Genomic DNA, 12,643 nt, shown 5'->3' with positions numbered 1-12,643 from the left:
AATGATAGAAGGCCTGGGAGACAAAAAAAAACAACTTAAAAAAATGTCCTGACAATTGCCTTTCTTACTTACTTTTCTCTGTTTTCCTCAAATTTTGATACAGCAGATTTATAGGAGGGGGTCATCATTCCGAGATATGGCTAGGACTCTTGCTCCATTTTAAGACAAATCCAGTACAGTGATATTGTACCCTCTGCCTTTTGGGCCCACTGACCAGGTATCACTGGACATCAACATTCACATCAGCTTTAGTTCATCTAACTCGGGCCATTTGCTGTTGGCAACTGATTGCTCTTTAGCCCATGGGGATCCTTTACTGGTAGATTTTATCAGACATTGATTTTACATGTCCTCCCTTTTATTTTAAGTGATAAATCTACTGATATTTTTAACCTCTAGGAGGAAATCACTTAAATTATTGTTCTTGCTTGGTCTTCATCTACTGTACCATAATTGATTATCAGTGTATTTAAGGCAACCAAGGTAATGAGAGATGAAAAGCCTACAACTTTGCCATTTGAAGCTACCCTTTGCTGGCATTCATCTAACCTCCACAACACAAGAATCTATCCTTTCAGTATTAACTTTGGTTTGGCGTAGAGAGAGTCACATGTGTATAAACACGTGCCTCCAGTCTGGCAGTTTCTTCCTTGTCACAGTATACTGGTTATTCGTTGTTACTGGTTCTTATTTGAGGATGTTGTTTCCTCTTAAGTCTTCTCAAGCTTTGGCTGATTTATCTCTCACATCTCTTTACCTTTGGGCCTGATGGAGCAATAGGCATCCTGCTTATTCTTCACTGCCATTTCTACATCATTGTCCTATCCTCCTTCCTAAAATACCCCCCAGCTTTAAAGTCAGTGCTGTTAAAATATGCTGTCTGCTGCCCTCCAGGTTTTGGTCGTTTGACCTCTGGGGCAATCCCCCTCATTCCTTGAAGATTTTTGGTTACTGGCTCACTAACACTACTCTCTGCCTCTACTTCTGTCATGATTCTTGATCATTTAAATAGCCACATAGATGGTACTTTCAGTATTCTAGTCTTTCAGTTCTTTGACCTCCTCTCTTTTAATAGTCTATCTTCTATCATAACTTAGCTATGCAACCCCAAGATCATACCCTAAAGCTTGTCATTACCAATAACTACACCTTCTTCACAATCGCAATTTCAAGAAGCTCTAATTAGCACCACCAGTCTTACTAGGTTATTTTCTCTGGTATTCCAGTTCCAGTAATTCTTTGATCCACTAGGAATTTTGATCCTATCACTTTTTCATTCTTGTGGTAGCCTCATTTTCCTTCTTATCCCGGCTAGATTCCTTGGTGCATCATTATAATCACTACCTTGCATACATACTCAACCCCCTCGTTCCCTTAGTTACACTCACATAGCAAAACCCTAACCTTAGTAGTTCAGTTTAACTTTCTAGTTACTCAGTGCTCACACCCACACAGCTGAACGTGGTGGAGAGAAACATGACTATGATAACTGGCCTTATCTTAAGTTTATGACCACTAATCTCAAGTGGGTCCATAGTATTGTCCAGACATCAACTACATTTCCCTAGTCTATGCCTTCTTTCAGTCTTCTAAATTACTATTTCACACCATCTTTTCCTTAAAACTTTCTGTACTTTCTCCCCATCCTCACTTTCATCCTGAAGACTTGCTTCCTGTTCACTGAGAATATGGAAGCAATCAGAAGAGAATTTCCAAAACTCTATCACCACATCTGCTTCTGTCTATAGCCATCTACTCTGCCTCTTCTGCTGTTTTTGTTTGTGCTTCTGTCTAAGTCCAAACCCTCCACTTGTTCTTGAAATCTTATTCCTTTTATCTAGGACATCACCCCAGGAACTATCTCTACTCTCTCCTGCATCACAGATTTTTGTGGATTATTCCTCTGAGTATACAAGCACATTGTTTTATCTTTCATCCCAAAACAAAACAAAGCAAAAAACATTCTTGTTGACCACACATGACTCTCTGTCTACCACCTTGTTTCTCTGAGGTAGTAGAAATAAGTGGTAGAATTAAGAAAAATGCTCAAAACAAAAGAATATTTTATATTTATCTTCTCTACTTCTTCTGCTCTTATTCTCTCTTCAACTCATTCCAGTCAGGCTTTCATCCCTTCAGTACTGAAACATCTCTTGGACTGGTCACTAACGCTAACCATTGCTAAATCTAGTTCTCAGTCAGAATCTTACTTGACCTATCATCAGTATTTGTCACAATCGATCACTCTCTCCTTCAAACACCTTATTTCCAAGACACTACTCTCTTGGTTCTCCTCTTCATTAGCCCCTCCTTCTCAATCTCCTTTACTGTCTCCCCACCACTTCTCAACCTAAAATGCTAGAGTACCCAGGGCTCAGTTATCAAACCACTTCTCTTTCTATATTTACTCCACTGGTAATTGCATTGTTTTAATAATCATCTATATACTAATAACATCCAGATTTATATCTCTTGCCCAGACTTTTCCTCTCAACTCCAGATTTACATGTTCATCTACCTTTTTGATGTTTCAGCTTAGATATTTATAGGATATCAGTAGGATTTCTTACCCCTCTAGCCCCACCCAAACCTGCTCCTCCTGCAGTCTTCCCTGTCTGCATATATGACAAGTCTATCTTAAAAACCTTGAAGTCATCCTTGATTCTTCTCTTTCTCATCCCAGATCTAATCCATGAGCAAATCCTATTACCTTTACCTTCAGAATATATCCAGGGTTCTCATCACCTCCACTGCTTATTACTCTGAACAGATTACCATCATCTTTCACAAATTATTGCAGTGGCCTCCTAACTGCTTTCATTGTAAAGTCTATTCTCAATACTGCTGCCAGTTGTCCTTTTAAAATGCATATCAGATCATATACCTTCAATGGCTCAAAGACCTCCAGTGGCTTCTCATCTTTGCCTCATGGCCCAGAAGGCCCTCCATGGTCTGGTTTCCTAGTATCTCTCTGACCTCATCTCCTATGACTTTCCTGCTTATTTACTCCATTCTGGGTACACTGGCCTCCTCACTACCCTCAAACACTCCAAATCTGTTCCCACCAGTAGCACTTGCTGTTCCTTTTGCCTAGGATGCTCTTCCCTTAGTTATATCTGAGGCTTGCTCTTCAGTTCCTTCAGTTCTCTGTTCAAATGTTACCTTATTAAAAACCATGCTATATAAGACAATAACCCCCACCCAATACCAACTTGCCTTTCTCCCTAGCTTTGCTTTAGTCCCTTCCTTAGCACTCATAACCATCTTATATATTTACTATACTATACATTCATTTAACTGTCTCTCCCCATTTGAATATAAAGGTCCATGAAGCCAAGGACTTCTTATATCCTCAATACCTAGAACAGTACCTGCCATGTAGTAGGCAGTCATTATTTGCTGACTTCATGAAATACAAAACATATTGGGAGCCTAATCCCCACTGTGGGCTGAGCAGACCCACGGTGGATTCTCAGTTTAGCAGGAGAGGGGCTCTGACTGCAGCCAGTAGAAGGGTTGTTGTGCTTCAACTGAGGGGTGACATGAAGGAGAAGCAATTTCAGTAAATATTGTCAGTGCTATTCTGATTTAATCCTCTGAGCCTGCACCCTATGGAATATACCAGTTTCTGAAGAGATGACCAGATTCCAAGGACTTTTGCTTAGTAGATGAATATGTTCATTTCTTTCATGTTCAGTCTGAATCCTCTGACTTTCCCTCCCAATATTTTTGCACAGGATCAGTAGATTCACAACTCATTTGGGCATCTCTGGAAATATCTGTATTTCAGTTCTTGATCCCAAAATAGTTTCAACTGTTCTTAGTCTGGCAGAGAGTCAGTTAAATGATCGTTTTATGTTTTTATTTCCTTAAATGTCACTTCCATGAGTCCTTCTATATCCACATTTTATGATTGTATCTTCCATTTGGTCTTCCTACATACCACCCTGAGGAATTGAGCTTACTTTGTCTGCTGTTTCCCTGCAGCCCTTTTCCTGAAGAGAGATGGCATGGTAGGGCTCCAGTGAGAAAACAATTTAGTCTTTTGTCAGCATCAGTTTTTCTTATGGGAGAACAAGGTTGTAAGCTCGCAGACACTAGTGTGATAAAGATACCAGAATACACAGGGCTTCAGCTCTTTTTCAGCTTTTATATCAATGTCACAGAAGTACTTAGTCTGATGTGGGTCATGCTGTAAAAGAAACAGGTTATGAGTTGGCCAGGGACATTACCTAGCTGCTTCTCTGTTCCTCTGGCTTCTATAGAAGCAGTTTGTATCCTCATAATTGAGCAGCTGAGCACCACTGTCCCTCCTCTCTTTCATGTGGCTCTGGGTCCTAGGAGAAATTGGTCTTCAGCCATAGATCTATGTAGAAAGGTTCTTCCCATAGAGGGCACAGACACACTAAAAGCTATCCAATAAAGAAGCAACACAATGAACACCCAGACAGATGGCAGAGTGACTGCTGTCACTAACTATACACTATTCTTCTGCCATTCCTCCCACCCTGAAGAAGACACAGGAGCTAGAGCTTCAGATTACCCATCATTGAACTGCTGCATTTCTTTCTTTCCCCAGATTCTTTATCCAGACCAAGACGGACAGTGTTCACTAGAGCCATCGAGGGCCGTGAATTGCATTGGCAGGACAGCCACTTACAGCGAATAATCAGCAGTGATGTATATATAGCTCCTGCCTGCCAGCAGGAAAGTGAGAGACTACTCTTTAATTCCCAAGGCCAGCCACTGTGGCTTGGTAAGTGTACCTGTCCTACTCTCAGAATTTCAGAGCCCACTCTCACCTCATGCCAAGCTTGAGTGAGCCATCTGCATAGGTACCAGCAACACAACTACACTTTGGACAGTCTTCATACAGATCTTCTGGGGCCTTGACTAGGGCCTCAGGGTATTTATGTGTAGCCTGTGCGATTTGCATGTGTACAAATGAGGTACAGTAACCTCAAATAGAGGGATTTATATTGTTCCCTAAGTTTGGGGAGGGGAAAGGAGTTAGTAAATCTGAGAGAGTACTAACAAAATCATTAGACATTAAGAGAGGCATGGACATATATACAGTACCAAACGTAAGGTAGATAGATAGTGGGAAGCAGCCACATAGCACAGGGAGATCGGCTCGGTGCTTTGTGACCTCCTGGAGGGGTGGGATGGGGAGGGTGGGAGGGAGGGAGACACAGGAGGGAAGGGATGTGGGAACAGATGTATATGTATGACTGATTCACTTTGTTATAAAGCAGAAACTAATAATAAATAAAAAATAAAAATAAATCATTAGACATTAGTTCACAGGCTCTCTTAGTCAGCAGTTACTGAGCAACATTGTAATCTACTCTGAAATTACATATTTTGCTGAAAAGGCATGAACTTTGAAACTTAAATTACTCTGTACTAGTAGCTAAGGCACTATCTGCATTTGTCACCAAGCTGTCTTCCTCATTCCTTCCGTCATCATAACAGAATAGAGCTGTTCCATTGTGAGTTTAAACCCTCCTCTAGCCTCTGTCAATCTATTCTTGACTATTACAGAATGCCCATTCCAAACTAGACACTTTTTAAAAATACGCATTTTCTGAGTCTTACGACAATAACGTACATTTTTATTATCATCTCCCAATTCCCTACCTCCATCCCTCACCCCCTATCTTTGTCTTTCACAAGATCTTGCTGAATCCACCTGAAATTCCCTTTGACTATATTTCTTCTTCTCTGATCTAACACTTCTAAAACATATATATAACAAGCATGAGAAAAAATATAACCTCATTAATAAACAAAGATGCAAATCAAAACAACACTGAATTATCATGTTTCGATTGCAAATAGTCAGAAATTTTATAAACAAAGATAATTAGGTTTTGGTAGAGGAGAGGTTACATGTAGGAGAGGTAATCTCATATACTACTGGTAGGAATGTAAATGCTTACAACATTTCAACAACATTTATCAAAAGCCTTTAAAATACATTCATAGCCCTTGATCCAGGAATTCTACCTCTAGGAATTTATCCTGAGCTATAATTAACTAAAAACATGCATAAAGTTATGGGGTTTATTAGAGCATGGATGTATAATGTACAGATGAGAAAAATTGGAAGCAATCTAAATGTCCAACAATAGGGGATTGATTGACTTAATGGATAGTATGCATATTCAGTGGAATGGTATGTAATCATTTTTAATGTTATAGAAGTGTATTTAATGATATGGGAAAATATTTACAATACGTTATTAAGTGGAAAAACCTAGTTACAAAACAATAATTAAAATATCCCATTTTTATTAAAATTAAATAGAAAAGTCTGGATATATATTTTTTTCATAAAATGAAATATGAAACTAGAAATAATGGTCATCTCCAATCTTTATTTTCTATTTTATCTGTATTTTCAAATTTTCTGTAATTATTTGTATAATTTTTAATGTTATCTTAAAAGAAATCACAAAATAAACCGTAAATCTCATTATAATCACTTCCCCATTTATAAGCCTTTGGTAGTCATTTGTTATATGTAAGGTAAATCCAAACTCCTTAGTATGGCATCCAAAGCTCTTAACATCCCAGACTCTACCTTTCCAGGCTATCTTTAGCCACATAACCTAACTCCACACAGAACTATTTGCCGTACTCTGAAGATGTTATCTAGAATACTTTTTATGCTTTTACTTATATGCCTCTGTTTATATGTTATATATGAAGGCAACCAGGAATGCCTTTCCCTGCTTGTCTACATATTTAAAATATTACTTGCCCTACAAAGGATATAGCTCAAATATTATTTTCTTTCTGTGTATATTTCTATCATGTCATTTCTTTTCAACTGTTTTATAATGATCTGTTTATGTATCATTTGTGAGCACTTTGAGGAAAGTGACCATTTCTTATTCATCTTTGTAGTTGCTTTGCCCAGCATGCTACCTGGCATTTAATAGGTTCTCAGGAAGCATAGGATTAATAAACAAATGAGGCCTTTCCCTCTATAAAGGCAGTTTGTTGCTACATTGCATTCCTGTAGTACATGTTCACAAAGAGGTACAACATTTTATTATCCTAGTTCTTTGTCCCTTTCTACACCAAGCCACTACACTGAGGCTGCAGGGTATCTCCTTGGAGGTAGTACGTGTGACTTATTCAACTTTCTGTCCCTAAAAGATAAAATACAATTTCTGGTACACAGTAGATGTCAGGTTGAATTTGAGGAACTGAACTGAATACAATCTCCCTTTGTCAAGCATGAATTTTCCTGATTTGAAAATTTAACTCAATCAAAATATTTTCTTCTCATCTGGTAGAGCATGTGCCTACAGCCTGTGCTCGGGTTGATGCCCTGCGTTCCCATGGTTACCCAAAAGAGGCCCTCAGACTCACAGTGGCCATTATCAATACTCTGAGATTGCAGCAGCAACGGCAGCTGGAAATCTACAAGCATCAGAAGAAAGGTATAGTGATCAAGAGCCATCTTAACTCCTTAGGCTGAGGCTGATGAGGATCTTCAGGGGCTGCAAGGCCTAGTACTTAATTTTCATTAAGTTTCCTGGTGTTACAGCCTAGGGGATTCTAGGTCATTCTACGTGCTGTGTGGAGTGCCTCACTTTACCTCTATGAATATCAGTTTTCTTATCTGTAAAATGGGAATAATAATGCTGACCTGCCTCTCTCACAGGACAGTTGAATCCACTAAGATCTGGTATAAGAAGATCTGTAAAGCTGTGTCTACATATGTGTGCTGTCAGCAGGCAGCCTAAATACATACCACATGCCTCAGAGCTGGCTGATGAGCTTGTGACCAGTCTCATCAACCCAAAGCAAGACAGTGAGGGAAGCTTTACTTTGAGTTTCAGGGCCAATGTCTGAAAGAGACTGGTGAAGAGACTAATGGAGAGACCAGGCAGGGACAGAGAGCAGTGTGTCTCTATCACTCTCTGAAACCTTGACCTGCTTGTTTCCAGAACTGTTGCAGAGAGGAACCACAACGATCACAAACCTAGAAGGCTGGGTGGGCCACCCCCTGGATCCCATTGGCTGCCTGTTTCTCACTTTGACTGAGGCCTGCCGCCTGAATGATGATGGCTATCTGGAAGTGTCAGGTACAGGAGTCAGCCCAAGGCAAGCCGAAACTGCCCTTGGGAGCTCTCTTCTCCTCCATGACAGAGGCTGTTTTACCCCTCTTGCAGCCTTTTGGTCTCTTATCCAAACTGGACCTCCCCTGAGAGGTTTTCTTGGGATTGCTCTCTTTCCCACCTTCCTTTCCCACTCTGTGGACTGGCCCTGTCCTACTCACCCATTTTACTGTGCCAGCCTCAGTCTTCCTTTGCTCCTCTCACTTCCCTACCGCGTGAATGCCTAAAGAGTAATCCAAGGGGAATAAGAAGGGCTAGGGGGATTTGAGGAGTCAGAGGCCAAGTAGTCCTCAGAGTCTGGAAGGGGGAAAAAACTTCCATCAGCAGTGTATATACCTTGTGTAATACTCTCATGTTCCCCTTGAACATTCTCCTTTATGGTGGTTTTGTACCAAATTTACAAAACAGAAATAAAAGGGAAGTAATTTAATAAAGTCTCAAAGTAGCAAGGACTTGAGACAGAACTGATTCTTCTTTCCTTTATGCTATCACTGTATTGTATACATACATCTGTTACGGTATTTAGCACACTGCATTACAATTTGTTTACAAGTAAGTATCTCTTACTAGACTGTCAGGTCCCTGAAAGCAGAAATTATGACTTATCATTGTGATCCTAGCACTTAGGGCAATAACTCCCATTTAATAGTCTTCCATAAATATTTACCAGATGGAGGAAGGGGAAAGGAAAGAAATTAGGACTCTGGCTTTTAAACCTGTGCTCTCCTGCTGAAACTTTGAACCCAAAGGTGGAACATATAAAGTAATAATAACATAAAAGTTGCAAATGTCACAAAAGTAATAGTTTAACTGGATGGATTTGGATTTCTGTGCGTAGAGATACAAGGGGTGGCCCCAGTGCAAGGTAGGGGCTACCCTATCTTCCCTCTCATCCCCTGAAAAAGGACTCATCGGGGCTTCCCTGATGGCGCAGTGGTTGAACGTCCGCCTGCTGATGCAGGGGACATGGGTTTGTGCCCCGGTCCGGGAAGATCCCACATGCCGTGGAGCAGCTGGGCCCATGAGCCATGGCCGCTGAGCCTGTGCGTCTGGAGCCTGTGCTCCGCAACGGGAGAGGCCCGCCCCAACAGTGAGAGGCCCACATACAGCAAAAAAAAAAAAAAAAAAAAAGGACTCATCATCTTTGGTCTGTTTCATCTGCACGATGACACTTACATCTTGAAAACCTGAAGTTGTACTTGGGGTTTATTTACCATAGACATGCACTTAGCTCCATCCACATACCAGGCCCTGGAGATGCCTCAGGCAGTAAGATAAAGTCTCTTTCCTTTAAGGTTCTTACATTCTAGTGAAGAGACAGACACAAAAATAGATAATTATAGCATTACATAACATTCTAGCAAAAGATTAGTATGATTGTATTCTTCCCCAGCTGGCCTAGCCAGATAATGCATTAGGAAGGAGTTAGGAAACTTTGTAACCCTGTAAAATAATCTTTTTTCAGTATATTTGTCTTACTGTTCTGGTGTTTGACTCAGCTTCCCTGTGTTAGCTCTTGACCAAGCTGTATTCCAAAGTGTGGGGGGAAGAGAGGCAGAAAAATCCATGGGGCCTGACCTACCGAATCCGGTGCCCTGTTGTCCTCAGATATGAATGAAAGCAGAGCTCCTGTGTACCAGCATGTGCCTGTGGCTGCAGGCTGCCCAGACAGCAGTGAGTCCTACCTGTCATTGGCCATGGAAGTTGCTCTGATGGGGATGGGTCAACAGAGGGTGATGCCTGAAGGCCTCTACGCACAGGACAAGGTGTGCCGTAATGAGGAGCAGCTCCTGAGTCGACTCCAGGAGCTGCAGCTGGATGATGAGCTAGTGCAAACACTGCAGAAGCAGTGCATCTTACTCCTGGAAGGTAAGTAGAGAAGGGGCTATTGTCACCGAGTCTTAGGCCTGTGACTCTGGGTTCCCCTCTCTAACAGAGCACAGGTATAGCAACATTTTTGACGTTAAAGTATAGTGAAGGTTCTTATGGCTAGCAAACACACGTGGGATCCTAAGGCTCAAGCCCAGGCAGACAAATAAAAGCATACAGATAAATAACTGGCTGGCTTATCTTCTTCCTGCAGGAGGCCCCTTCAGCGGTCTGGGAGAAGTCATCCACCGAGAGAGTGTTCCCATGCATACCTTTGCCAAGTATTTGTTCTCAGCTCTACTGCCTCATGATCCAGACCTGTCCTATAAATTAGCCTTACGTGCCATGAGGTGGGTAGCCCTTTCCTAGCCCAAATGCCTCCACTAAACCAGAAGTCTCATATGTTCTTTTTCTTTGTTTGTCACACTTTCTTCTCTTCACTCTTTCTCTATTCTATTGGACCTGCCATCAGCCTGCCCTAAAATGGTTCAGATATTTTCATATGATCTAGGATTCCTATCTGGGATGCCTTGCTGGTGACGCACTTGCTCCCTGGCTGCATTCTCAGTGAACTGTCTGAGGAAGTCTCTGAATTTTTAACAGATATGGATCACCCAAGGCCTGAGTCTCTTTTGTTCTGGGCCCAGTTTGGCAGCTTCACGAGGGGTTTGAGCCTTTCCATACCTAACTGAGAAATGGTTCCCAGGCATAGGTCACCAGATACATCTGGGGAAGTAGAAGTAAGTCTTTCTATATCAAGACTTGAGAACAATGAGCTGTGGGCATCCTGTTGCCAAACTAGAATAGGATTCTTGGTTCAGGCAGGTGGACCTCTAGGATGCAGCAGAACATACAGAAGAAGAATTTTAGTTAGGCTATAAGGCTGAGAAAGCTCCTCAGCTCAACCAAAAAGGACTGCTGAGGATTACTTGGCATATATTTCTTATGCTTTTAAAAATAATCTTATGGTTTTTGAACTGTCTTTCAAATCCATCTGCAGTAAGAACTATTCAGCTTGAGTTCTACAAGTGCCCAGGCACTCACCTCATATAAAGTACGGTACCACAGGTTTCAAAACCTTCAAAGTTCTTCATTAACCCTTTCCTGCCCAATTCCTCCCCAGCAAAGAACAAGCTGCCCTAAGGTGGCTCCAAATGGCAAGGGTCTGGGTGATAGCTTATGACTCTCCCTGGGTCTTCTAGGTTACCTGTTCTAGAAAACTCAACTTCTGCAGGCGACACTTCCCACCCTCACCATATGGTATCTGTGGTGCCCAGCCGTTACCCTCGCTGGTTCACGCTTGGACACTTGGAATCACAGCAGTGTGAACTGGCCTCCACCATGCTGACTGCTGCCAAAGGTGAGCATAGAAAGACCTAAGGCTCCAGCACCCCCAGTATGCCTGCCCAGTCATGGCCTATCAAAGGCTTAGCCTGCTGTCTCCTGAAGAAGAGAAGCTATCTGTCCTCCCCTAAGCACTTATAGTGATAGGGATCCTCACTTTGATTACTGCTATTAGAATGAACACATGAGTCCAAGCCAAAGTTTTGCTGTAGTTACTAATTGTAGGACTCAGAGTACAGAGAATGAGATCATATTTAAGGTAACTTCTAAATCTAACCTTCCATATGATAAAGTCACTTTACCTTTCTAAGCCTCTGGTTTAAAAATCTATAAAATGGGGATCATTGTCAATGACCTGTCAGCTTCCCAGGGCCATTGGAAGATCTGCTGAAGTGATGGAGCTCCAGATCTCTTTACAGATACGAGAGTTTATGATTTTTCTAGGGCCCCTGGTCAAAAGATAGGCAGTCCAGAGTGACACAGGCTTTTAAGCTCACACACTCCATGTTAGTTATGTAGGTTTAATCACAAAGAGAAGTGAAAATAAGCCCCTGAGAAGTTATAATAAAATACTAGCTACCATGGACTATGAATATTTTTCCAATACCAGGAAACTACATGAGTTTTTAAAAGCACTTTTTTAATTTAAAATTACTTTTTGTTGTGTCTTCTTATTGCAAAAAAATGCATGCTCATTGTAGAAAAGATAAAAGATACAGATAAATCAATATAAAAATGATCAAAAAACCAATACAAAAATTGAACAAAATATGATCAGGCAAGCTTACAGAAAAGAAGATACAGATGACTTTTAAACAATTAAAATGCCTGGCCCCACTGGAGAAATACAAATTAAAATTACCCTGAGATAACATTTTTCACAAATCTTATTGGCAAAAGTAATAAATTTGACAATAGTCATCCATGTCGGAAGTGGGGGTGGCAATGGCCTGGCATGGAGTGTCAGATTCCAAGCAGGATAAGGATGACTGCAAATCCAGGATGCTCAATGACCTCAAGCACAAGAAATGTGGAGAAAATTATACCAAGGCACATCATAATCAAATTGCTTAAAACCAGTGATAAAAGGGAAAATCTTACTTAAAAGCAACTAGAGGGAAAAAATACACATTACATAAAAAGGACAAAAGATAAGTATGAGAGCAGGTTTCTCATTAGAGGCAGTGTAAGCCAGAAGACAGTAGAGAAAAATCTTTAAAGTACTTTTTAAAAAAACTTTTGACCTAGAATTCTATACCAGTGAAAATATCTTTCAAAAACAAAGGTGAGGGCTT

At 41.0% G+C, this 12,643-nt stretch overlaps 1 protein-coding gene across 1 annotated transcript in view; it reads left to right on the top strand.

The window, feature by feature from the left end:
* ZSWIM5 (zinc finger SWIM-type containing 5) overlaps nucleotides 1-12,643 on the top strand; it is a 270,681-nt gene that overhangs the window by 233,227 nt on the left and 24,811 nt on the right. The window contains exons 6-11 of the mRNA XM_060089701.1: nucleotides 4,580-4,756; nucleotides 7,308-7,454; nucleotides 7,965-8,102; nucleotides 9,744-10,004; nucleotides 10,219-10,354; nucleotides 11,207-11,364. Coding sequence (XP_059945684.1) covers nucleotides 4,580-4,756; nucleotides 7,308-7,454; nucleotides 7,965-8,102; nucleotides 9,744-10,004; nucleotides 10,219-10,354; nucleotides 11,207-11,364 — 1,017 coding nt within the window. The remainder of the gene's footprint in view (nucleotides 1-4,579; nucleotides 4,757-7,307; nucleotides 7,455-7,964; nucleotides 8,103-9,743; nucleotides 10,005-10,218; nucleotides 10,355-11,206; nucleotides 11,365-12,643) is intronic.

Source organism: Mesoplodon densirostris, chromosome 2, assembly GCF_025265405.1.
Source record: "Mesoplodon densirostris isolate mMesDen1 chromosome 2, mMesDen1 primary haplotype, whole genome shotgun sequence".
NCBI classification, from domain to species: domain Eukaryota; kingdom Metazoa; phylum Chordata; class Mammalia; order Artiodactyla; family Ziphiidae; genus Mesoplodon; species Mesoplodon densirostris.
This window is presented reverse-complemented; position numbering and strand designations above follow the sequence as displayed.